This window comes from Octopus bimaculoides, chromosome 12, assembly GCF_046866305.1.
Source record: "Octopus bimaculoides isolate indiv1 chromosome 12, ASM4686630v1, whole genome shotgun sequence".
NCBI classification, from domain to species: domain Eukaryota; kingdom Metazoa; phylum Mollusca; class Cephalopoda; order Octopoda; family Octopodidae; genus Octopus; species Octopus bimaculoides.
In genome coordinates, this window is record NC_142939.1 from 67,543,669 (window position 1) to 67,571,362 (window position 27,694).

General features: G+C 35.0%; 1 protein-coding gene across 12 annotated transcripts in view; it reads left to right on the forward strand.

The window, feature by feature from the left end:
• The window catches only part of LOC106884484 (uncharacterized), a 249,654-nt gene that overhangs the window by 212,391 nt on the left and 9,569 nt on the right, over nucleotides 1–27,694 (forward strand). For 10 of the 12 annotated variants that reach the window (XM_089361253.1, XM_089361260.1, XM_089361258.1 and 7 more), the window contains 6 exons: nucleotides 383–525; nucleotides 4,275–4,433; nucleotides 5,172–5,328; nucleotides 6,735–6,858; nucleotides 7,821–8,042; nucleotides 12,414–15,010. In XM_089361253.1, coding sequence (XP_089217379.1) covers nucleotides 383–525; nucleotides 4,275–4,433; nucleotides 5,172–5,328; nucleotides 6,735–6,858; nucleotides 7,821–8,042; nucleotides 12,414–15,010 — 3,402 coding nt within the window. Of the gene's footprint in view, nucleotides 1–382; nucleotides 526–4,274; nucleotides 4,434–5,171; nucleotides 5,329–6,734; nucleotides 6,859–7,820; nucleotides 8,043–12,413; nucleotides 15,475–15,665; nucleotides 16,221–22,335; nucleotides 22,373–27,694 lie in introns of those variants that run through there. The other 2 variants (XR_016243894.1, XM_052972233.2) reach the window with 2 other exon arrangements.

Consider the following 27,694-nt stretch of genomic DNA (forward strand, 5'->3'; position numbering starts at 1 on the left):
TGTAACTAGCAACTAAACGATTGCAATTTTGACCTAGATTCAATTTTTTTTATCCAGCAAGACCACACATGCTCTCTGAGTGTTTAGATATCATTCAATATCATGGAAATATCATCTGTTGGTGTAGATTGTCATCACACTGGGAAAATTACAAAATATTCCATAGCTTGTATAAATTAAAAACACACACACACGCACACTTCTTTTAAATTTAAGAAATTAACTGGGCAGTCTCTGCAACTGTGTTAGATATTTGTATAGACCTGGTGAACATCTTCCTTGATTAGCTCATTATCAAGTTTTCATATTTTTATAAATTTCATGTAAACTGTTGATAATTCATTTATGTTTAACTAAATTTGTTTTCTTCGTCTCTTTGCAGTCCAGAAAATGCCCCTTCAAAGTTCTGGAAAGGTGCATTGGATACAGGCAAATGTGGGCTCTTTGATGCTACAAAGACAGTTGCGTTCATTGAACCCAAGACCAGCCCCATTGAGTTACCAAGAACTTCTCTATCGAGAAAGGGTAACCAACTTCAGTTCAAAACTTTACTCTCAATTTCTACCTTCTGCCCTTCCTGTTTTTCTTAAACTTAGCACTTGCATATTGTAATCGTAAGATTGGTTGAAACTGCATTGATGGTGTATTACAGCTGTAAAATAGATTAAACTATATATTACAACAGTATGGCCAGATGTTGTTTCAAACATAATCATTGAAAATAAATAATCTCACTTTTCTAGGAGGATATCTACCAATCACACAACGGTGAGGAATGTTGGTGTTTAGCAATAATAAATTAGTATGATATTGAAAAATAGAAAATTGATCTAAGGAAAAGATCCTTTATGGTATGGCATCAAAGATAATGTAATTAGATATCAAATGAATGATGGATATTAATCCTGTTTATAAGCTGTAGTACATTTAATATTACTGACCTGGAAAGTGTGTGACTAATGGCCTTAAATATACAGTATTCAGTTATGAATAAGTGGCTTAGATAAAATTAATTAGCCTGGCCTGATGATGAATTGAACTTGAAAAGAGATGGTTGGTTGTTTAATTAAAACTATTACTTAAGCAAAACTTTAAATTTTCATCTGTTGAAGGGTTATTTAATGAAATTGCATTGGAGTCTAGATGTCGGAGAAAGTAATGTGTTGTAGGATCATACAAACTAAAACATCTTGCTTAAATAGATGTTAACCTGCTGCTGCTTTGATGAGGAGTAGAAACTAATCTTGCAGCATTTTACCCATCTTTACATTCTGATTTCAAATGCCACCAGGGTTGACTTTGCCTTTTATCCTTTCACGGTTGATGAAATAAGTATCAGTTGAGCACTGGGGTTGATCTAATCCAAAATTGCTGGCCTTGTGCCAAAATTCGAAACCATTATTATAATTCATTATTTAAAATAGAAACCTGGTGGCACGTAAAAAGCACCATCTGAATGTGGTTGATGCCAGGTCTGCCTGACTGGCTCCCCATGCCGATGGCACGTAAAAAGCACCAACCGATTGTGGCTGATGCCAGTAGCCCCTGACTGGCTCTTGTGCCAGTGGCACATAGAAAGCACCATCCGAACATCATTGATGCCAGGCCCACCTGACTGGCTCCTGTGCTGGTGGTACGTAAAAAGCACCCACTACACTCTCGGAGTGGTTGGTGTTAGGAAGGGCATCCAGATCAGATTGGAGCCTGGTGCAGCCTACTGGCTCTCCAGACCTCAGTCAAACCATCCAGCCCATGCCAGCATGGAAAACGGACGTTAAACGATGAGGATGAATTAAAAACCATGTTATAATTCATTGCACATTTAAAAAAGCATCCACACCCACACAGTGCTGTTACTTGTTTTTTTTTTTTTTTTGTTAGCATGACTTGGTAGCATGTGCAATGGTTTTAGGTGTCCATGTAGTCACAAGCTCACATAGACAATCTCTTGGCCAAACAATACTTTGACTGAGTGTAACATCCCGGATGTAACACGTAGAAGAGGAAAGAGAGCATTCCAGCAGAAAAGAGCTGCTATTTAATTTATTGAGGTTAAGTGGACAAAGTTAGTTAACCTAGGTGGGGTTTGAACTCAGCAGAGAACTGCAATAAATGTCACGAAGCATCTTAGTTGATACTTTAAAGATTCAATCTGTTTGTTGTCTCACTATACACACACACATGTGCACGTGTGTGTGTGTGTGTGTGTGTGTGTGTGTGTGTGTGTGTGTATATATACAAGTATGTGTATCCTCATTGTTTGACGTCCACCTTCCATATATACACGTGTGTATTATATATATAGATATATATATGTGTATGTGTGTGTGTGTCTGTCTTAGTGAGACAGCAAACAGATTGAATCCTTAAAGTATTAAATAAGATGCTTTGTGACATTTATTGCAGTTCTCTGCTGAGTTCGAATCCCACTTAGGCTAACTAACTTTCATCCACTTAACCTCTGTGTGTGTGTGTGTGTATAAAACATGACCGTTGATACTTAATTTCCCTGTCTGTTAGAAGAAGTTAGTTGTTAGCCAGAGCTTATGGCAGTGTTTTGTTGCTTTTAGTTTCTGTTCAGTCTTTCACAACAAGCAACAACCACCCAGCTCCATAGAAAAAGTGTAGAAGTGAATCAAAAGACTTTGAAGTCACCAAAATTAGATAACGTAATGTGTTTAGATGTGACACCTTTATAGATTCAAGATTATCCTAATTGTTGAAGCCTATCTTAAATAGTGAGGTCATAAAAACCGAGCTAGATCAATCATCATGGTTCAGATGTTATCTCTGAGGAGTCTTCTGGGATGTTTAGTCCACCCCCTTACTCGTCGTACTCATGGGAGTCTTTTTCACAGCAGAAGTTCTGGTGGTTAGCCACAAAAATGAGCAAAAAAAAAAAAACCAAAAAAAAAACTATTGAATATATAAAGAAGGAAGAGTGAGCATGGAGGAACCACTCCTTTTCCAACAGAAGAGTAAGATGTATGTATGTGTGTGTGGGGGGCGACCTGTAGAAAAAGATGATTTCATTCTAGAAGGAAAAAGGTTGACTAGGTTTGAGAAAGGCAGACAGTGTGAATGTGTAAGAAGGAGAGGAAATGTTTTATAAAAGGGATGAGGGGAGACAGGAGAAAGGGAGAACTTGAAAGTATTTTCATATAGAAAGACATTGATAATTATTGAATTATAATATTGTTAATAATAATAATAATGAGAATAATAATAACTGCAACTGTTATTATCAGAGACCTTTTTAGTGGGATGGGCAACTCCACTTGAAGAAAATTCTGAGCTCCACCTGCAAGACCATGTGTTGTTTATCTTGATGTGAGGTCACCATATCACATATGGTTGTGAGGCATGTGTCTGATGTACTCTTATCAGACAGGTAGTCATGATGGGGGTATATTGGGTTTCATATATTTGTGTCCCAGTGTCACTTTGATGGCATGTGCTACTCTCTCACTCAATAATCGTATGATAATACATAGATTCTGTGTTTTAACTCATTCACCATTAATGTAACGAGTACAACAAAAAAAATGTTCTGTAGCCATTAGAATCAGTTGATATCGGTTAATAACAGTTAGGATGAATGTAATTGTGAAGAGGTCATTAAATCAGACCCAGTGTTGTATAAAGCTGTTGCTTCTGTTTAGCCTTACATTAACTGACTGAGGATGAAAGACATAAATCTGTTCCTCACCATCCATAGATCCAGACGGGTATTTTGATGTAAAGGAGGTAAAACTGCATTTTCTTGCACGTTGAGAGACTGCTTAATGGCTGCTCTCTCATTGGTCTCATACGAAATTAAACAGAACTAAATGACAATGTAGACAAGTCCTTTATAGTGCCGACTTGTCGTCTTGCTAATGTGGTCAGACAAGAAGAGCTGCTTGAAAGTGTGATGACTTGAGAATTGCAACAGTGAAATTGGTTAGTTTCTGCTTTTCGTGATGGAAATATAAATACTGAACATGAAAAAGATTAGGTTTATCCGTTGTTTACGCTATATATTAGTTTTAAAATTTTCTAACATAGAAATGTACAAAATTAAATGCAATTAGCATTGTTGATTGTGCTAGGAATACAAAGAATTTGGAGTATTGAAATGTGAAAATAGCTTTAACTTTATATCATCCTGCTATTTCTTTTTATTTTTATACTAAAATACTGCAACTTTTCTAATTAAAAAATCAAACGAATGAAATTAAAAATAGTATAAAGGAAATATTTTTATTTTTGCTAATTTCAAATTCTTTTTATAGAATCCAGTCGGAGATCAGGCAGGAAACTTCGTGCTGACATGATCAGTGGACCAAAGGACGATCTTCGACACACAGGTCATATTGGTTATGATGGAGCAGTTTTTGGTGACATACCTTTCATTGGGGATGGTAAACTTCCAGTAAAAGTAGCAAGCCCAGGTTAGTACTTGGTTCTATAAAATCAGCTGCTGTTGTTTAGTAACTTTGATGTCTGGCTTCTGTGCTTAAACACTGAAGTTTAAGCACTACAGACAGTATTTTGGCTACAGTCTCTATGTAGCACTATATCATTGTTTAACCTCAGGTCAGCTCTGATCAAGCTGACCTATAATGAAAAGCCTTCCTGCCAAGAATACTCAGTCTTTTATTTAAATATATCTAGGACTAGGTTATCTAATGCATCTTTTTTTTTTTTTTTTGTATATATAGATGATAGATTGCAATTTAATGGTGACTTAGCTGCTATTTTATGAGCTAGTTGGATGGCCACATAGCAGAGCTAGAACTGATCTGTTTAATGGAGTTGAATAATAATTGACTCTACAAGACTTCTAATATTGATTTCTTTCTTCACCAAAAGGTCACATATTATTGTGTAATAATATATTTTTAGCTTGATGAATTGAAATTGTTTCACCTGGGAATCTGCATATCAACTTCTTACTCTTTGCAGTTGACAACTAACAACCTAACATATTTCTAACTCTAAAGTCAAGCTGTTGTCTGAATATTCAGAATTGCTTAAAAAAAACAAAGATTACTTAATTACTAATGAACATTTTGAAGTGGTGTCATTGTTTAACATGTTAAATATATTTAGACTATTATTTATTTACTATTTATGTTGTCTATATCGTGTTTATCAGTTATTATTGATGTGTTGTTTGATATTGGCAGGTAAATTAACTGAAGAAAGTCGTGGTGCATCGATATCATTACCGAGATTTGCAAGAGAAAGTCCGGCTCATGATCGCATCATTAGGAATAGTCAGTCTGATATATCCCTGAATCAAGATGGATCTCGACCAGGAACTAATGGCTATGGCAACACATGGTTAGTAATCCAGTCTTTGTCTTTGTTTTGGGTGCAACCAACTTTGTTACCAACGTCATTAATGAGGAAGATATTCAACTGAGATGGAAGGCAGTTTGGCTTTGTACAAGGACGGAGTACCTCTGGTGCTCTCGTGCTAATGAGACAACTATAGGGAAAGTACTTAGCTAGGGATAAAGCACTTGACCAATCTTTTGTTGATCTGAAGAAGGCATCAGTCAGGGTTCCACATTCTGATGATTGCTAAGAAAACTAGGAAGATATGAAGGGCTTCCAAGAGTTGGGGACGCTATGCACAGAGGTGCTGCCAGTAAGGTGACAATCTTGCTCTCTCACCCATTCAGATTTAGACTGCATACATAAAGGGACATAATGCAGTCCAGCACTCAACTATCACCTTGTCTGATAAGCATCATCATCATCGTTTAACGTCCGCTTTCCATGCTAGCATGGGTTTGGAGTTTATTGTGAAGAAAAGAAGAGGTCTGGTGTTTCAGTATTATTTATTTAGTTGTGAATGCTCTGAACTGGTTTTGTCCAGTTCTATATTTCACTTGGTCTTATTTAATGCCTTACTGTATGGAGAGTTCTCATTTATCTCCCTTCCTAAACTAGGCCGTTAAGAAGAAAACGTACTTAATGCTTCTTACAAGGAGCATTTAAGAATTTATTTTTTGACAATTATATAACTACTAGCTTAAGCTAGTAGTTAGCTTTTAAGCAACCGACCAAGATCTGCAAACAGATTTTGTTGTAATTGCTTCCCAATGATGATCGTTGCAAAAAATCGTGTAAAAAAAATCGCTGAAAACAATTGCAGTAATGAAAACATAGGAATCCAAAATTTTAGGATTGCAGGTCTGGATTCAGCTTGGAATGTTCTTAATTTACTCACTGAGTTAGCCTTTAGATTACAAGATCAGAACAGATTGCTAATTAATGTAGCAGAGTGTCACACTGGGTTGCCGCATCCATATAGAATTTACATTATTGGTTTTGAAATCAGTACTGATTGTTTAAATCGATTTAATAATATTTTGTATATAAATTATTTATAGCTGGAAGTGATCTTTTCAAACTAGATTGTCTAAGTATTAGCTATTCTTGCATGAAGAAATATCAAATATTGTCAATTTATAGAGGAAGGATTTGTGGTGCAAGTTGTGATACCAGATAGTTTGGAGTTTCCCTCAGTGTTGACTGTTTTCATCATCATCGTTTAACATCAATTTTCCATGCTGGCATAGGTTTGACGGTTTGACTGGGGTTTGGGAAGCCAGGAGGCTGCACCAGGCCCCAATCTGATCTAGCAGAAATTGTGCCTGTGTTCACCAGACTTAAAAAATGGACTATTTCCCACCAACACTGTGAACTTGATGATAAATTATTTATTTTTTTTGTTTCAGGTCTAGTCGGGATTCTCTTGAGAGTAGTTCCACCATTCGAACTGAAGGTTCTGGTGGAGGTTATCAGGATATTGATGAAGAAATGGATTTTGATTTTGGTGATTTTAAAGTTCCTGATCTAACTGTAAGTTTTGAAAATTTACCAACAAACTTGTTTTTCTTCTAATTTTTATATTTGAAACATTTATAGTGTTCATTGTAACCCTAGGTAGTAAGTTTTTGGCAAACCAACTTTGTCACTCATTAATCATAACTGATTGTGGTGACCTCAATTATTTTGCTAATGGAGTTAATTGGGTTCATTTTCATTGATAGATTCTGATCAGAAAAGATGAAGTGGGTGGCTTTAATGCTAGTAGTGTGTAGAGTAGTAAATCTCTCTTGTCATTATTTATTAACCCTGAACTACTACTACAAATATAACTGGACCATTTCCTTGCAAAAACTAGAAAGTATCTGTGAAATAAATAATCTGTCGGCTGGGAGTGGGGAGGGGGTATAGCAAATGTAAGACTTCAGGATATTGATGTGAAACAATGAAATAACTTCCATCAAACACAAGCTCTGCTGCTGCTACTGCTCTTACTTTACCTTAACCACTCAGCTATTTATTTCTTACTTTAATGGAGATGTGTAACTAAATTATCAATGAGCCGTTCTGCTCAGTTCTGTTGGTGTGGTCATGGTTTAAAGACAATCAAAGAATCATTCATTCAATGTTTTATCTGTGATAGTTATTGTGAAGATATCATCATAAGATTGGGAATTTGTACCTATGGTTTGTATTTTACAGACCCAACACTTCTTCATTGAGCAGTCAGTGGGAGTCTATACTAAAGCTTGCTCACTCTCCTATTATAATTATTATATAAGAAATAAAAGAAAAACAAGTAAAAAAACCCCATTATTCCTCTTATTATTATGCAAATAATTATCTAATTGAAAACTGTTTTGTTTGATATAGAAACAAATTGGTCAACATTAAATTTATATATGTATATATATATATATATATATATATATATATATACATACATAAACTGCATAAAATGCATGTTTTTATTCATTTATTTTTGTATGTTTTAGACTTCACTTGATTTTGGTCCTTCTCTTATGGATGAAGTTATGAAGGCTCTTGAAGATAAAAAGGATGAAGATATTACACGTAGCTTGTCAACTTCAAAAGACACTTCCCCTGTCGTTGAAGAGACAAAGGTAGCACCTGTTGAAACTACGGCTGATGAAGAGGAAGAAAGCACAACACTCTCGCCCAAAGATACAAGTCCTCTTATTCCTCCTCATGTTCCTGTAAGTCAACTTTCTTCTAAGGAACTCCATTTCAGAAATTAGTTTCTGTTCTCTCTCTTATATCTTCAAGAATTAACATGATGCTTTTTAAAGGTTTAGGATAGCTGCAAAATAATGGCAAACTAACCCAATTTCATAATTATGGTAAAAGCTTGTCTCGTACTGAATCTTTTTTTATATAGGAAAGGGCTGTACACACATACACTCTCTCTCTTTCTTTCTCTCTCTGTCTCTCTCTCTCTCTCTCTCTCTCACACATGTGTTAAATTCTTAGATGTTAATCTGTAATGTAAATAAAGTTAAATTAGTGTGAATGAACATATTCTATGCAGGGAGGGTAAGCAACTAACTGGAAATAATTGCAGAGTGAGGAGTAATTTTAGTCAGTGATTAATTTAAACATTTTTCTGGCAACTGTAAGGGTTTTGGTCTTATTCTGAGCTCATAAGTGAACCATAACTTGTTGTAGTGATAGAATTACTAAGTAAATGAATAAGTTTGTATGTGTTGTGTTGTGTTGTAGGAATATAGGATTATTGAGGGATTGCTCAGAGACGCCAGCTGTTTTGTAAAACAGTAAAATTTGTGTTGCAACATTAAAAAAAGGCTAATGTAGTTATTTCTTAAAATGAGCGGGATCTAATTGAATGACTTCATTATTGTACAGGTATTTCTATCTGCCCTGGAACATTTAAAGGTAAAGTTGTACACAGGTGGATTTGAGCTGTAAATATTGAGGTAGCCAAGTTAATTCTTTGATACTCCAAAATATTGTTAGGGTAGTTGTATGGTGTTAAATGAAGGAGAAATTAATAATTTCCTTGTAGCAGACACTAATCTATTGCAGGTAGCTTTCTTTGCAGAAACCGTCTCCTGCAAGTCAACAAGCTTCAGTGTTACTATTGTTGTTATTGTAGTTAAACGATGGTACTTAATTAGTGCTAATTAGCTGCTAAAATCAGCTGTTGAGGATTGTCTTTGTTAGAGAGATACAACTGTATTTCTAGTGGCAGACCTTTTGTGCAGTTTTCTGGTATTTTCTATTGATTTAAACATTGTGTTCTCAGTAACAAGAATATTTGTAGTGAGTCAGATATAATCTTTTGAATTGTTCCCAGTTTGTAATTAATAGTTACTTTATAAATGTTGAAGGATGGGTGGTTGAAATCCCTGGGGTTGATGTTATTGACTAGTCCCCTCTCCTGGGGTTTCAAACTTTGTCCCTATAGTAGAAAGGATTATTCTTATCATTGTTATCGAGAGGGTGTGCTGGGAGAATTGGTAACATGTCAAAATGCTTAGCAGCATTCTTCGGACTCTTTATGTTCTGAGTTCAAATCCCACTGAGGTTAACTTTCTTTCATCTTTTCAAGGTCAATAAAATACAGCATCAGTCAAATATTGGGATTGATGTAATCACCTTGCCCCTCCACCTCAAATTGATTGCCTTGTGCTAAAATTAGAATCATCATCGTCATAATCGTGGTGGTGAGGTGGTAGAATCATTAGAACATCGGGCAACATGTTTTGGAATATTTCTTCCTCATTCTTTACAGTCTGAGTTCAGTTCCTGACGGGGGATTTTTATCCCTCTGGGATTGAATAATATCACTAATTGTCTTTCATCCTTTCAGGGTTGATAAGATAAATATACCAGTTGAGCAATGGGGGGTGGGGGATGGGGTCAATGTCATTGACTAGCTCTTCTCTCCAAAATTGCTGGTCTTGTACCAATGGTTGAAACTATTGTTGTTGTTATTGTGGTTACTACTAATAATTATGAGACCAGGTTGGAATTGTTGCTTCTCTAATAAATAATAAATAACTATGAATAAATTTAGCAACATTAACCAAAACTAGTCATGAAAATTTTCAATAACTGTGCCTGCAAATCTAACAGCCTTTAGTAATTTATATTTATTCTTATTCAAAAATCCTTTAGTTCATGTCAATATTTCATAAGATATCTAAAATATTCCTTACTGACTAATTTATCTTTCTAAAATTTACAAATGATTTGATTAAGTAAATGATATTATCATCATTTGATGCTTGCTACCCCAATATATATATATAGGGGTATATATACATACAGACAGCTTTAGGTAAACTGAGTATCTAAGTAAGTGATACACTGTGGAACATGAATGATGCAGAGATGAACTCACAGAGCAGCTGTTAACAATTTGGTTTTATACAACTTATTCTGTTATTTCTCATGTAAAGCGAGAGCAGCAACTGAGGCCAGAATAATTAATTCAAATAGGACAATGGTTCCCCATCTGTACAATGCACCAGGATGCTTCAGTTTAAGTTGGCATCTTGGTGCTGTCCATAAATAGTTTAAGCAACATTCATCGTCATTTGCGATTTAACTGTAAGGGGCAACATGGACAAAATTTAAGTGAGACTAAGAATTAAGCCAAACTAAGTATATAATGGCACATACTTGGAATAGGTCATCTGAATTTCTGAGATGGCAAATTATTGTTATTACCCATTACTATATCCAGATTAGTGTCATCATATCTTGGTTGTTGAAGCTGTTGAACCTTCTGGCTATTATGATGCACTGATAAATCTTGCTCTCTCTTCTTCACCGATTCCACCAGAAATATTATTGCATTCTTAAATATTTTGTTAAATGAATTGTTTAATGACTATGGTTAGAAATTAATTCAAGCAAAGGGATTTGGGAACGCAGCATTGAAATATTTTGTGCTTCTCTTTTGCAGGTGAGAGTGTGCTTTAGTCATTTGTTAAACCTTTTCTGATTTTGCTATTTTGTATCACTTTGATCCTTTCGCTGAAATGCAACATTAAAGTTCCTTTTTTTCCCCCCCTTTTAATAAAGCTCATATTTTGTTATTTAATTATATATTAGTTTGGATGTCATTCCATTGATACTATTTGATGTTAGAATGTAGTCAAAGAACTAAATGGCAATCTCCACTTGGAGAAGGTTGTCTTGTTTTCATTACATTTGGAAGAAGAAGTAACATTCATTTACATATTTAATCTACAAAAACAGTTTCTGAGATTTGGTGTTAGAAATTTCACCTTGAACATTATTATTATTTCAGAGGTGTAACTTGCCAGGCAAGTGATTTCATCTGAGACAGTTTGTTGGAACTAAATTGATTGCAGTGTGGAACACATATATTAACCATTCCAAAATAAACATGCTCTTAACTTCACCTGACCATTTATTGTTTGTTTTATTATCATCATCATCATCATCATCATCATCCAGGCAGCAAGCTGGCAGAAGCGTTAGCGCGTCGGACAAAATGCTTAGCAACATTTCTTTTGGCCCTTCATGGTTCTAAGTTCAAATGTCACTGACATTGACTTTGCCTTTCATCCTTTCGGAGTTGATAAAATAAGCACCAGTTGAGCACAGAGAGCGACATAACTGGCTTGCCCCTCCCCTCAAACTTGCTGGCAATGTGCCAAAATTAGAAATTATTATTATTATTATTATTATTATTATTATTATTATTATTATTATTATTTTACTGGTTTATATTATTGCCGATAATCATTCACTGCTTGCATAGAAATGAGACTTGGAGTTCTATGTCTCAAAGTTTTGGCAAATGCTAGCTTTTTGGCTTGGACAAAGATTAACACACCTCATTAATGGGTCAATCTTTCTAATCCACATTCTTTAATCTTCATTTTCCTTCACCTAATTGTTTTTTTTTTTTTTTACCTATTAATCTTCTTAAACATCTCAATTTTACCTTTTCTTTCTTTTGGCATAATTTCTTGTAAATTTCTTTTCTCCTCAGCATGTCTTCAATATCACTTCTGACCTTACAATTCCATTTCAGTTGTCTAAAACAATAGAATAGTTTTGGATTTCTTAAAAATTAAGATGACATAAAAAAAAAAATTGTAAAAAAGTAAAACCAGAGAATTGAAGTCTTACAATAAGGACAGTGCTTCACCATTGCCACTATGGTTGCACTAAAGAACCAAAAATTCTCTATGAACTCAATTGAAAATCACTTCTCTATTTGCAAAATCATTCCTACCAATTCCTTCACACAATTTTGCTGTGAATTGATAAGCAAATCTAGAAAAATTGATTTGTTTTAATTATTTAAATTTAATTTCTTTTATTAAAGAAAGCTTCTCTAATATTTTTCACATTTAAAAGTGGGGTAAAGATAAAAGGAAAATCAACATTTTTGAATGAGAAACCAATTGTCAATTTATATTGATGAGAATAATGGTTTGAATATCAATAGACTCTGGGTAATTATTGTGGGATTATTGTGGGCTGATAAAAACCCCAAAAGTAGTGCTAGTGTTGTGTAGTAAGCATGTGTGTGTACCTTAGTATCCTTGTGTTTTCTATTTCAGGAAACTCCCCCCCGGGAGCCTAAATCTGAAGGAAAGAAGCAAGCAAAAGTAAAACCTATGTCTGCTCATGATGAGAAAATGATTAATAATGCCATAGCTTTAGCAAATGAATTTGCGATGCAGTGCAATAAAATGAATATGGACGATGATCAACTGAGTCCAAAATCTGAAACCAGTTCAGACTCTCCAAAGCTCATCCAAAAATTGAAGATATCAATGAAGCGGAGTCCTAAACAGGAGCGCAAAAAGACATTTACCGAAGAGATTGCACTGAAAGCCGACCTTGATGAAGATCTTCCACCAGAGTCTCAAGAAGCTTACAATATACTTGTAATGAAAGGTGCAGGGAAAGAGAGCTCTCCCTCATCTCCAGCTGTAGAATCTCTCTCACAAGAACTAACTATTAATACTGAATTATCCCCAAACAAAGCAGAACCAGAATCCAGCTCATTTTCCTCTACTGCTACCCTTCCCACTGCTACAATTACAAGAAAAGACTCAGACATAAAGCCACTGAGCAAGTCCCGGGCAGCTATGTCTAAAATTGAGCCACCACCTATACCCAAACCACGTCCAGAACACAGAGTAGAACCTACCCCTCGCATCGAGTCAATTACAAAGCCAGAAATAACTAAACCGGAATTGCCTCCCAAACCAGATATTGTTCCACAGATAGACCAACCAAAAGAAGCGCCGCCTCTTCCTGAAACTCCTCCTAGGACTGATCATTTGTCAAGAAGTGAACCAAAATTTGACTACCCAAATAGAACTGACTCTTCCATCAGGTCAGAGTCTCAAAGTAAACCAGAGATTTTGCCCAAAACAGACCTACCGAAAATGGAAAGCAAAATTGAACATCCTCTGAAATCTGAGCACCCTTCCCGTATCCCCCACCCCAGCAAAATTCCCCCTCCAACTAAGATTGAGTATTCTTTTAGAAAAGAGTCTCCACCTAGATTAGAACGATCCGAATCTCAACAACGGTCAGAACCATTACCCAGAATGGATGTCCCTCCACCACCACCCCCTACTGCTATTCCTAAAGCAGAACCTGTCGTTGAGAGAGCACACAGTGTCGATAGAGAGAACGGACATCATACTTTGAGTCTTGACTCGTTTTCCTTTAGTAAAGAGTCTTCTCCAGCATCCAGTTCTGAGAGGTCTGTTGAGGATCGAGATATGGAGACAGAATCAAGAGATAAGCTAGGTGGAGGTTATGATAGGAGATCTGATAGCCACTCAGAGAGATTTGGCATTTCATCACCTAAGATGAGTTTCGATGAAGAATTCGCAGAACCTTCACCTCGAGAAATTATGAGTAAGCTAGCTCGAGAGAGCCGAATTCGGCGTTCAATGGATCACCAACGAGCTATGTCCACTGAGAGTATGGATCACTCTCATATCCGGAATTTAAGGGAACCACAAGGAATTCCAACTAAAGTTGTTCCAACTGCAAATGGTGAAGATGAAGAAGTTGATACAAATCCTTTACGAATGCTGCGTGGCGGTGCCATTCCTATTCGAGGAGGGCGTGGACAAGGTATGAAACCCCCATCTCTTCCGTTGCCTAGGTTACAGTTTACTAGTCCAACTGTTGTTGTTACTTGTACTGCTACCTCTACTACTACTTCTACAACAACAATTTCTCAGCATGCAGCCATCAGTTTGTCTCGGGGCTACAAAAGTGACATCATTGATTCAATGCCTCCTCATCTTGTACCACGACGCACGCCTGTGGTACCGCCCCGCACCTACAGCAGTTCTAGTGAAAGCATGCCTGCCCTAGATAAATGTTTCCCGCCACAGTTGCCACCGCGTAAGCCGTTGAGGCCAGACGAGCTGCTCAACGCCAAGCCACGGGCCAGGAAGTACCCCCTATTGCGCCATAGCGACTCTTCTTACTCCAGAGTTTCCACTTCTGTATCCATCCACTCTTCTGCCTCTTGCTCTGCTGCAACCACTGTGATGACCACTACTTCCACTACCACTACCACCGCCACCGCCACCACTACCTCTCCAGCCAAACCCCGGCCCCTCTTTATTAACTGTTTGCATGATATTCCTTCTCTCCCACCAGCTCCACCACCCCCAATAGACTTTGATGAGAACGATGCTGATGATGATGACGACGATGACAATGTGTTTGTTCCTTGCCAAACAGACTACTGCCCCATGCCGACAACAGCCCCACCTCCTCCCCCTCCTCCCCCATCGCCACATCCATTTCCAGCGTCACCAGCATTGTCGTCATCAGCTTCACCAACACCACCAACCTCCTTATCTCCTCCCATTTCAACCCATACCCTAGTCCCACCCCTTCATGACTCTTCTTCTAGAGAAGCGTCTAGCATGATTTCAGGACAGTCTGGGTGTTCCACTTTCCCACGTAGGAGGTACCGTTTACAAGTGGTACAGTATAATTTAGAACAGTTGGGATTCTATAACCATCAAGACCCATTTTGGTGTAAAACTGGGAATGTTTCGAGGTGGAAATACTCTGATAATGAAAGTTCCGAAGATCTCTCCCCAATGTCTGCCAACTACAAGACCTCCGACAGTGTCAGCTATGAAGATCTGCTCGAATTTGCTTTAGATAGGTAAACAACAAGAGAATCTTTGGCTTTGGAAGATTTTTTTTCTTTTAATCAGTTTCTTACTTCTTCCAGTCTTTGCTAATTGTTAATGATTCTTTTAAAAACAACAACAAAAAAAGCACAAGTTATAATTATTTTGCTATGTTTGTTAGGGAAAAGTATTAAAAAGTTCTTTGGTTTTCACATCCTTATGTTTCAATTTAAGAACAAGGTTTATATTAAAACAAGTTTATTTAACGTTTCCATCACTTTGGAGATCTTTAAAGCTTTTGGGTTCAGTGATTTTTAACAGAGAAACTGAATGTAGAATTTCAAATTGTTTGCACACACACACACACTACACACTAGTTAAGTTTGTGTATGTATGTATATATATGTGTGTGCACACACATTAGTTAACTAATATATGTATAGATAAGTGTATGTGTATATATATGAGTAAATGTAAGGATAAGCAAGTTAGACGGGTCAATATACAAATTAATATATTTAATAGAAAAAATTTATATTTGCTTAGATACAAAAATGTCCGATCTTACACAGAATAGAAATGATATCAAGAATTAAAGAAAAGTGTTACAAATCCAATTTAACTCAGCCCCTTTAATTCTTGATATCATTTCTATTCTGTGTAAGATCGGACCTTTTCGTATCTAAGCAAATATACATTTTTTTCTATTAAATGCATTTAATGGTTTTTGTATATCAACTTGCCTGTCCCTCCTACATTTACTCCTCTACCCACTCATGTTTAAATATCTTGAGCATTACTAAGTGTATTCTATACGGAGAATATTCAATTCTCATCTATGAACTATTTTTATAGGTAAATATACGTGCGTGTGTGTGTGTGTGTGTGACTAAGAAAAACTTAGTTAACTTTATGTAGCTTTGTATTTCCTTGATATGGAACTAATTACATACACACAGTTATCTATATTTTAAGTAAATGCGGACAATTATCTGTTGGTTAATTAGCACACATGCACATTTAAATCATTTATGTCAGAAAACACCCAACTGGTGTGGTAGGATTTCATCAGTATTTTCAGGAACAATTCTTGGAATATAAATAGTTTCTTTAATTTGTTTCCATTACTATGGAACCTTTCTTGTTAATCACTTCCATGATTCAATGTAAAATGAAATATTTTTAACAAAAAAATTAATTTCAATTTGCAATAGAATAATTGAGAAACAAAAATTTGAAAAAAAAAAGACCCCAAATATTGTTCTAATTCCTAGTTCAACATTGCATTTCATTTTTCTTCCTTTTTCGATTCTTCAGGTAGAAACTGAAATTGGTTCCTGAATTGATTTCAGTCATCATTAATATTATTTTTATTATTAACTATTTTATTTTGTTAATTTAAACTAAGAAAATGTCTGAACTAGTTTCTCTCTGTTTTTATTAAGTTTTGAGGAACTGTTATTAGGTATTCTGCAGTTAGTATTAATAGTTTTTATAGATTCATTATTGGATATTGTATATTCTTTTGTCTCTTGTTATGTCGGTTGTTGATAGAATATTTAGATTCGTCTAGATGTTGTTGGTTTTTGAATTTCCTAATGAAACTTTTAAATGTCAAATTAGAATTATCAATTTAGTTTGAAATAAGAATATTTGAACGTTTACTCCCATTGTGTTTTGGTGGCAGATTTAAGGTGATTTAGCTCCCCTATGTATTTTTGTTGTGCCCCACATTTACGATCGTCTCAGATGGTTTTCTTGTTGTAATCAGAGTTGTGGATAGTATAATTTGATTGTTAAATTTCACATTGTTGCACTTCCTGGCTTAAACACTTCTGCAATATAATAATATGCATAGTTAGTGCACATTGCCTGGTTAGGAATGCAGGTTTACTAGCGTATATGGTACGTGGTGGTATGGACACCACAACTAGAAACAGTTATAAATTGTATAGCATCTATTAACTATTACAAAATGGTGTGTGTATGTGTGTGTGTGTCGTTGCTTTAGAGTTCACTTTTCCATGCTTGGATTGGGCAGACAAAATTTGTTGAAGCAGCATTTCTACAGCTGGATGCGCTTCCTATCATCAACCGTCACCTCTTTCCAGGCAGCTTCCTATTTCCCTTTGGCTGGACACATTTAATAGAAGACTAGACAATGAAGGACATTGCTTGTTTGACATTGTGATACTCATTTACAACTACCATGCAATGTTAACACAAGGAGTTTCACACAAAACACACACACTCTGTACACATTTGTGTGTGTGTGTATGTGTATATCTGTGTGTGCACGCGCGCACACGCACAAACACTCACTCTACAAGAGAGTGACATACTTTTTATAGAGATATTGTAGAATATTGTAAGCACACAGAGTTTAGGACTTCCACTGTTCACCGTTATATTAGAAGCACATAACATAGTTTGATCTCTGTTGAATATAGAATATCTAACTCTGCAATATGTATTGATTGTTGATCACACCATATTGTTAATATTTATTAACTGGTTATTTTGTATCACCAAGTTTTAGGAAGCTATCCTTCGTCAACTTTGTATTGAGGAAATATTGTACTTCCATTCATTTGAAGTCTTTGAATTCTCTGGATTGGAATGGCACCATAATAGATATAAATAACAGCTCTTGAAGACCCTTATTAAACTGATCCATCGTCCTGGTGGTGGTAGTAATGGCGGTTACAGCAATGCAGGATGGTGGCTGGTGGCAGCTTCGGCGCAATACACCCTACAATATATTGTTTTGGCATTTCTTCTTCACCTCTTCATTCACAACACCAATTTGCATGCATTCTAGTGCACACCTACACACCTTGCACACATTCTCTTTGTTGTTCTTTGTGTCTGCATGATTCTGGTTTTTGCATGAATTTTTGTTTTTCTCTTTTTAAACTTCAGTTTTTTTTTCATTTGATGAAAAGAAGAGTTTTTTGTTGTTTTCTCTGTTGTTGTTGTTGTTGTTGTTGTTTGTGGTATTGAACCGTCTTGTACTGATTGTCTTGGTTGTTCTTGTTTTGGTCAATTCTTCTTTCTCAAATCTAAAATTTTTCTTCAGCATGATGTTGTCAAGCCATGTCCTGCTGCATTTTATTTGCTTTGAGGTTAGTTGGCTTTCATAAATGTGTGTTTGGTTTGGAATGATATTGGTAAGTTTCTTGGATGCCAGCAGAATTTCTGTGAATACTTTAGATTTAGTTCCTTGTTTTTTACTGTGAGATCTGGAATTTTTCTTTTCTGTGATAAATACTTTATTAAAAAAAAATCTACATACAAAAACAAAACCTTTGCTGTTGTTGACTGAATTTTGAAAAAAAATCTACAGGAATAGCTTTTACTTGATTTCCCTCTGATTCCATTAAACCATGGAAATATTAAAGTGCAATTCGACTATGTGAAACTATTGACTCACAGTATTTGGGGGTGGGGGTATCAGAATTTTTTTTATTTTATAGGATTCATTAGAAAATTACTAAACCTAGAGGTTTTCCTTTCTGATTGGAAACCTCTACATTGCAGTTACATCGAGTTTTTAGGAAGAGGTAGAAAAATTACATAAATTCTTCCTTTTTATGAGCTGACTTAAGAATGGACAATAATTCACTTTACGTATGTGCATGTGGGTGTTTGTATGTGTGTGTGTGTATACTCACACACACACAGACGATGTGTGTGTATATTGGTTGGAGCATGGTATTTACTGTGTACGTTAATGTGATGATATCTCTTCATTCCTGGCTGACTGGAGCATGTTTTCCTTTGTCTTATGTCTTGATGGTTTCTACATCCTTTGTTGCTTGTGGAAGTAGTTGGAGCATGTGTCTTCAGCAGTTTTTTTAAAGTTGTTTTTTCTCTTTCATTTCTGATATCAATCTCCCATTTGTAAGTTAAGGGTGAGTTTTAAATATTTTTTCTGTTATTTTCCACCCCGTGGCATTCTCATATATTCTATGTATGATTTTAGTATATTTGTGGTGTCTGGAACATGTTATTAATAATACCATTTTTGTCTTCCATCATTTTACAGGAACTATTTCTGTTCAGAGCATCACCATTTGATGGAACCATCTCCATGGTTACCAGCTAAATGGGTAATGGTCTGAAAAGTATATATATATATATATTTTTTTTTTCCATGATTAAAATTAATAAATATCAATTAATAAAGTTATGCTAAATTACTGTCATTTCCCAATGTCAAACAGATGTAATGTTTCAGGTAAAAGCAGCTGCAAAGAATTTCCTTAAATGTTTTTCTTGTTCTGAAAATCTGATTAAGTGTTCTGTCTAGATCTGTGTAAATAAGTTCTGAGGTTTACTTGAGTGGAAAGTAATATTTGTTTAGGGCTGTCTTTAAACAATAATTTCAAATTGATTCTGATTAATATTAACAAATGAATAGAAATCCAGATTAGTTTGTTTTTACAATTCATATTAGACATAATTTTACAGCTTCAGAGATTCAATAGCCATTTTCCTATTCTAAGTAGCTCCAAAGAAATTTGTTTGTTTTGGCTGCTGTCATTTGAATATCTTATATACTTTGAAAACATAAACGTATACAGTAATGGTGGTCATTATTTGGATAATGTCAAATGTTCTTCTATCTTGGGGACTCTTTCTAATTTTAAAATAATTTTGTGATATTACTATTTTAATTAATAAGTTCCAAGTAAGTGGTAAACAAAAATATTTAAAATTGTATCAATAGTATCACTGTTGTGATGCATCAATTGTTAGAATTGGAAATAATTTTCTCTACAACCCATTGATACCTGCTTTTGAATAGTTTTAATTTGAGGAACCTGAAACGATGAAATTACAAACTTATTCCTATGTAAAAAAAAAAAATTATTAAGTCTCTTTGACATTTTCAAGAATCATTTCTAATTCTTGCTTCCTAATTTGAGATTTTCCATCCAGTGTTTGTCTACAGAATCACTATCAGTGGGAAATGGTTTGTTTTTATTTCTTTGGATCAGGTTGGTTACCATTTCTATGCTAATGGCTAGTTCTGGGATAACCAGTTTGTTGTTAGGGTACCCCACAATATATATCTAAATTTTACATGCTTGTATAGTTATTGAGTTCAATTCCCAACCATGTGCTTTTGAGTTCAGTCCCAATGTATGCTACCTTAGGCAAGTGTCTTACTATTATAGTCCTTGGTCAACGAAATCTTTGAATAGATTTGCTAAACAAAACCCAAAAGCAAGCCATTGCAAGCCTATGTGTGCACGCGCATTTGCATCCACAAAATCACCTTTATGAAATTTTGTTGTCTGTTCTCTTGTCAACAAATCATCTCACTTCACCCCTTTGAAGTTGCATGGGATACAATATCTCTCATTTGAAAAACCAAGTAAACATTAATGACAGGAAAGGCATCTGGCTACAAAACAAGGTCTCAGTAACTTACTCATCTAACCCATGCAAGCATAGAAAAAACAAATCTGAAAAGAACACACTTGACTCGTCCCAATCACTTTGGTATCTTAAGATTTTAATGCAAAGATCATCTCAGATGAAATGTATTGGATCTTATTCAGTCTTTTGCCAAGTCAAATTACTATTTAACCCTAGGCCAAGCCTGATAAAGCAAATCTATGATCAGAGTTGTCCCACTTAGGCATATACTGTCTTTGTATTTTATGTCTTAATTCTTTTTTTTTTTTAAAGAAATGGTGAGGTATAATTTGCAATAACTTTGGCTGCTATTTCTAGATGTCTTCTAACTACATACAGGTTCTGTAGGGATATAAATTCATTGTATTATATACACGAGTCTTTTTTTATAGTGAAAGTCATTATGAATTGGTGTCTACAAAAAACTCTCTGTATTTAGTTGTATGTATGCGATTTATGTGAGTGCTATTAAATATTATGGTATGAATATAATTTGTAAAATTTCCAAATTTGTGTGAAAGTAAGGAAAATACAAAACAGAAAAGTCTATAACAGTTACAAAAATAGTGTTTGTTTCCATTTGTCATTTACATAGGTTGGAAGATGTAAATTTTGGCCTAACTTTAATATTCTCAAATATCTTTTGTTGGGTCTTTCAATGTTTTTCTAAAATATCTGAGGTTCATGATTATTGGTTTTTGGTTAATTATGATGAAAGGAATATGTAAGTGTTGCCGAGAAAGAAAATTAGGGAATCGAGGTTGGGATAATAATGGTATTGATAAATTAGAATAAGAACAGACAGAAAGTTATTGCTAGATTTAATGAGCTGTAATAATACTGCATTGTTATTAATTAATAAGAGTTAATTAAGAATATAAGAAAATGATTAGAGAAAGATTAAAGTATTACTGAAATATAAACAGGTTTGTATAAGTGAAATAAGGTCTTATTCTTGAATTTGATAATTTCTAAAGACCTCCATGTTTGTTTTAAGGTTTTGTTTTTATTGATATATTTAACATATTTTGATTTTTTTTGCCAATGAATTCCCTTTATGGAATTCTGTGCCCTTCTTCCTCTCTATATTTTGGTTATTACCATTCTGTTCCATTTGGTAGTTTTGGAAGAACCTGTCTTACCTCTGCTAGTCAATGAAATGAGGAAAAAAAAATAATCTGGTTAAAAACAAACAAAAAGATGCAACTAAATCCCTTCTTGTATTAATTAAAGTTAATTAGTTTTGTTTCTGGCTGTGGTAAGTATGTTTTCTAATTAGTATTGTGTGATTCCAAACAACATGGGGGTAGAAGCACTGTCCCCCCTTGGCCTCAGTAGTTGTAAGCAGGCACTGTTTTATCAGATTGACTTCTTGTGTTGTTTATTGACTTCATCTGTATTTTTTATTCTTTGAATTGTTTCCATGATTGGAGAGGAAGATGCTGTGGAAGTTTTGAGGCAAATAATTCGATGGAGGATGGGGGGTGAGGGTGGGGAGGACCAAAAAGCACGATACCATTGATTCCATATGAGCACTGCTGACACTATATCTCAAGAATTTTGGTCTGGGATTCTATTTTTTTGCCAAAGTACTTTTAAGCATCAAGCATCATACCCCAGTCTCAGAATGTTTCTCTAAAATTATAAAATGGAATCAGTTCGCTTCCAATGACTGAATTATTTAACCAATAAAACTGACCATAATGTGGTACTGAGGGAGATTACAGTTATAATTTGTTTTTATGTGATGGGTTAAAAGACAAGTGAAGGAACCAATGTTTGTTTTGAAGACATCACTAGTAAATCTCTGAGTGTTTCTGGTGCTTGGGAATCTGAAGGTGTGAATTGTATCTACCGCATCTTCCTCCCTAACAACTGATGAAAGCATGTTGTGTTGTGGGTCACCTACCAATCTAGATGTTAATTACAGGCAAACTCCTCTTCCACCGCAACAAGATTAGCCCCTGGTAAGACACCAATAATCTATCTTGCTATTTTTATTTATTTCTTTGCCACACTTTTATTATTTGGTGCATGGTCAGTCTTCTTGTTATTCTGACACAAGATTGGGGTGTGTTGGCAATAATAGAAAGGCCATAAGAAGTAGAGGGTGTCACAGTACTTTAGTTGATTGTCTTCAACCTGTTGCTGTGCTACTGTTGCTCTGCATGCCCACATGTAAATATATTTATATATGTAGTCACATGTATATATATGTATGCATATACACACATGTGTATACATATATACATACACACATTATAGTTTGGTGCTATTGACTCCTGTTTCCATTTTGTTTAGAAACCTACCTCTCATGTTGTTTGCAGTCATGTCATTACTCCCCAATATGCTTATTTGTAGTCAACACACACTGCTAGTTGGAACCAACAATTATATTTTACAAGGCTTTTATGTTTTGTATTTAAAAAAAAGAAACTTTTACCAGAAAGAAACTGATTCACTTTTTTTGGTTGATAATTATCAGCTTTCTTTTGAAAATTTCATTTATTTCCAAATATAGTTTGTCTTGTTTTAGTAATTGGTTTGTTGATATGGAGGAAAAAAACCGACAGAAAAAAAAACAAAAACACCCAAATTAAAACTGGTTTGTGCTTAAAGGATCTCTGTTTTATTTTGGAATATTGTCACAGACTTTTATAAAGAATATTTATAAAAAAAATAACTAATAAAAAAAAAAAAACCTCAGAAAATCAAAAACATTTATTCCTTCAACAACAAACATAACAGTATTTCCTCCAATATAGTTTAACTCTATAAAATAAAGGGTTAAGTTGATTTTAACTGGTGCTGACAAATTCTATGACATTTATTAGAGATTAATATTTCAAAAGAAGCAGAATGAATATTGCTAATTCCCGTTTGGTAATTATTACCTATAAGTAAATTTTTGAGATAGGTTTTGATTTAAATATTTAGGAAATGTATATAGTTTTTATTTTTTTAATAGATTTAGCTTTGAAAATTGACTCTTTGATACTTTGCCTTTCATCCTTTTGGAGTTGATAAGAGCCAGTCAAGTACTGGAGTTGATGAATTGATTTATTCTCCTTAAATTGCAGGCCTTGTGCCAGAATTTGAAACCATTAATATCATCCTACCAAGGTCAGCTTTGCCCTTCATCCTTTTGCGGGGGGGGGGGGGGGTCAATAAGATAAGTACCAGTCAAGTACTGGGGTCAATGTAATTGACTAGACCCTCCTTTCAACATCTGCTTGCCCTGTACCAACATTTGAAACCATTATTATTATTATTATTATCTTTCAGTGACCTCCTCTTCCTCCTCCTCCATTTAAACACAACCATACCATTTTCCTCCAACTTCATTTCTTCCTTGTTGCACTGCCTATGTACTTTGTGTGACATTTCCACACATCCATCTTTTCAATATTCATCTCTGTTCTGTGTACCGTTGTTGTTGTTGTTGCTGCTACCTTTCATATTTATTTCATCTTGCCATCATCATTTCATGCTTCAGTAAATATATTTTGGAATGGAGTATTTTCTATCCATTTTTTTTTTTTTTTTTGTTCTTAAACCTTCTAAACTTCGTAGAAAAACATTCACCTTCGATTGCAAGAGCTGATTCGAGAATCACTAAAATATGTTCTTTTCTCTGAATTTAAAATGATTTTCTTTTTCTTGTTTCTTATCTCAATAGTTTAAAAATGTCCTATAAAATGTATATCTACATCCTCATGGTCACAAGTGTGTGTGTGTGTGTTTTGGTAATGGCTCATTTGGTGAGCATATTTAGTAATTGTTGAATTGGGAAAATGTAACAAGGCTGCTCCTCTAAAAGACAGGTACAACCCACTTTTGCCAGCTGAGTGGACTGGAGCAACATGAAATAAAGTGTCTTGCTTAAGGACACAACACACCACTGGGAGTTGATTGTAAGCCAAATATCGTAGCCACACACACATCTACATGTATCTTTGTGTCTGTGTTTGCTCCCCTGGCCCTGACAACCAGTGTTGGTGGGTTTATATCCCTGCAACTTAGCAGTTTGGCAAAAAGGGACTGATAGAATAAGTACCAGGCTTTAAAAAAGAAAAAAAAAAAGAAGTCCTGTGGTTGATTCATTCAACTAAAACTTCTTCAAGGTGGTTCCCCAGCATGGCTGCAGTTCAATGACTGAAACAAGGAAAAGATAAAAAGATGTGTGTAATATTTTCCCCTTTTGATGAAATCGTACAGTTTCACTTGGTTATTATTGTAGATGTTTCTGTTCTGAATTAACAGGTAGGTCACATGTTTTACCCCACACAATGCAGGATATAACAAAGGAAGTCTTGTTTATTTTTTCCCCTCTTTTAATGACAAATATGCTCCTAAGATATTCATTACAGCTCAGTTGACAGCTTAGACATACCAAAAGATAACCATTGTTATTACTCAATTCCACACAATGTTAGCAGGTCTACGAATAATCTTTCAGCTCTGGTAATGTCATCCCACCCAACTTGAAACTTTGATCTGATTAGAGTGAGGTGATGGGGTGGAGGAGTGTACATTCTGGGTGGGACAACATTGTGTCACTTGTAAAATAATAAATGTTTGTAAACCTCTTGACTTTGTCAGTAATTGTTTGATAACAATTGTTATATGTTGGCATCTTTTGGCCCTTTTAACTTGTAATGAGTGTCTTAGCAGAATATTAACTGGTAATTAATTACATACTGACAATTATTGAGTTTCTGGATTCTGCTGACATTTTTACTTGGTTTAGTGAGGAAAATGACAACCACCTTACTAGTGTTTCATGTGTGTGTGTTAGCATGCATATATAGAAAAGTGGATGTTAAATGGTGTGTGTAGTGCTAAATTTGATGTTTATTAGAAATTTAAGAAAAACAATGTACTTGCATCTAGTTACTCCGCACTGAACTCTAGTTGCCATATTGATTTCTAAAATATTGGGCTTAGATGACATTGATGAACCACTTCTTTCTTATGAGGTCCATCTGGAGCTGCTCAATAATCATAATAATTCTTTCTACTCCAGGTACAAAAGGTGTGACATGTTTTAGGGAAGGGGGGGGGCTAGTTGATTACATCCACTCCAGTGCACAACCTGTACTTATTTCATTGACCCTGAAAGACAAAGTTGACCGTGACAGACTTTTGAACTCATGAAGTAAAGCTGGATGAAATGGTGCTAAGCATTTTTGTCCAACTATTTTCTGCCACAACCCGTATTCACTGGTTTTTCTAGTTAATTTGGCTTACTGCAGCAAGCACAATTGAAATACCTTGTCAGTGTAAGATTCCAACTTTGACCCCGTGTTCAATCAACCAGTTTTGTCATCATCTCTCAGCCAAATGCTCTGCATTTATTTCACAAATATTTATGAATGACTTTCAGTTTTTCTCTTAAGTGACACCTGCTGTTTATAGCATAATCTATTATGTGAAGTATTACTAAGTTGATAGTGGGGTAAAAAAAGATGAATGGCTTAAATAGTTGAAGGAGTGAGTTGCAGGTTCATTGCTTTTAAACTGTTCCCTTATCACATTAAGACCAGATACAAAAATAACTTTATATTAGACCATCCTCTCTGCTCACAGTGTAGGGTTTCTGGCCTTGGTTGCTTGTGGTGTCCTTGTCGCTCTTGACATGGAATTCTCAAGTTGAGGAAAGCTCTTTTGAATTTAGTATTGCTATTAGTGACAGAAATAATAGCTTTCGGTGAAATATATTAGTTTCTCTTGCAGTGTTGGGGTATCACTTGTTTCTTAGTACTTCCCATTATATTTTAGAGTTGATTCAATCAATCTTCCTACCTTTTCTGGATATTCTCAATAGAAGAAACTTATGTATGCGAGTGTCAGTTGAGGAAGCTTCTATTCAGAAAATGTCATAATTATGATCTTATTACTTATCAAATATTGAAAATTATATTGCTGTCAACAGACAAGTCTCTCTACAATTAGAAATTGATTTGTTATTGCTATAGAAAATATATTCTGCTGTGTTAGTCTTTCAATGCTGTAAATTGATCTCCACTGCTCTACCTTCCATTACCTTCTAAAAGTATGTTTTAAAGCTAGTTCCCATCGCTATCCAACTATCCAGTCCCTCTCTGAGTCAATCTAGAGAGACAATACAATGTGTCTCTCCTCTTTACAAGGACAACCTTTCTTGGCCACAAGCAAGTATAGTTTCTGTAGAGTTAGATCCATCAGAGATTTGCTCTCCTTTTTATGATGCATCAATAATTTCTCAGTTTTGTGAACATCAGTTAAAACAATGTCATTTCTTTATAGACCACCCACAATCTTTCCTTGTGTCTACTTTGTCCAGAACTTAACTGGGAAATTCTTAAAGTCCTCTTTACACTCATTCAGTTCCCACAAAATGGCCATTGTGTTACCCTAGCGCTTCTTTGTGTGTATATCAATGTTTTTATTCTCTCTCTCTCTCTCTCTCTTACAAATGATATTAACCTTCATTTGTTCAATTTCTCAAATCTGTCATCTACTTGAAATCTAAACCCCTTCTCAACCTGTTCTGTTTCTGCCAATTAGTGACATAAAGCACTAAGCCTTCTTCAGCAGTCTTTTATTCTGTCTTCTCTGTTAAACCAAAACCCTCAGCGTTACAATTGCTTCACCTCACAATCTTACCTTTTTATAAAGCAAGGAGGAACAGCTTCGGTGCACACAGTTGGGGATATTTATTAAGCTTTACTCATCTTGGTTTTAAATAGCAAATGTACATATTTATAACACACATGTATGTATTCTAACACCCTTGTCATATTTAGTGACAGTTATTGTCTTCCCTTTTGATAACACATTGCCAAACTGCTGTCTATATTAATTAATATATAAAACAAATAATAAATGAGTATATGCATATATACGTACAGGTATGAGCATACCTACGTCTACCTGTATATATAGGTGTATATACACAAAAATAATATATTCCAAGGGACGTAACTCTCACAGCAGTTATCTCCCTTGGTGAAATACTGAAAACCAGAATTATCTAAAAGAAGAATGCCTATTTGTGACACTGACCTATCTCCTCTGCTACTATTTTGTAACGCTAGATGTTATGTAATATTATAGAAATTAGTTTTTATGGCAGGAAAAACATTATTTGTTTTGGTGGGTGTTGGGTAATGTTAATTTTTGGCTGAAATGCGATGTGTATCCTAGTTTTAGGAAGTTAATATTTGTCTATGCTTGTATATAACAATATATTTAACATAATAGAATTTGGGTGAGGGCGTGAGAGAGCATAAATGATATGCCACCTG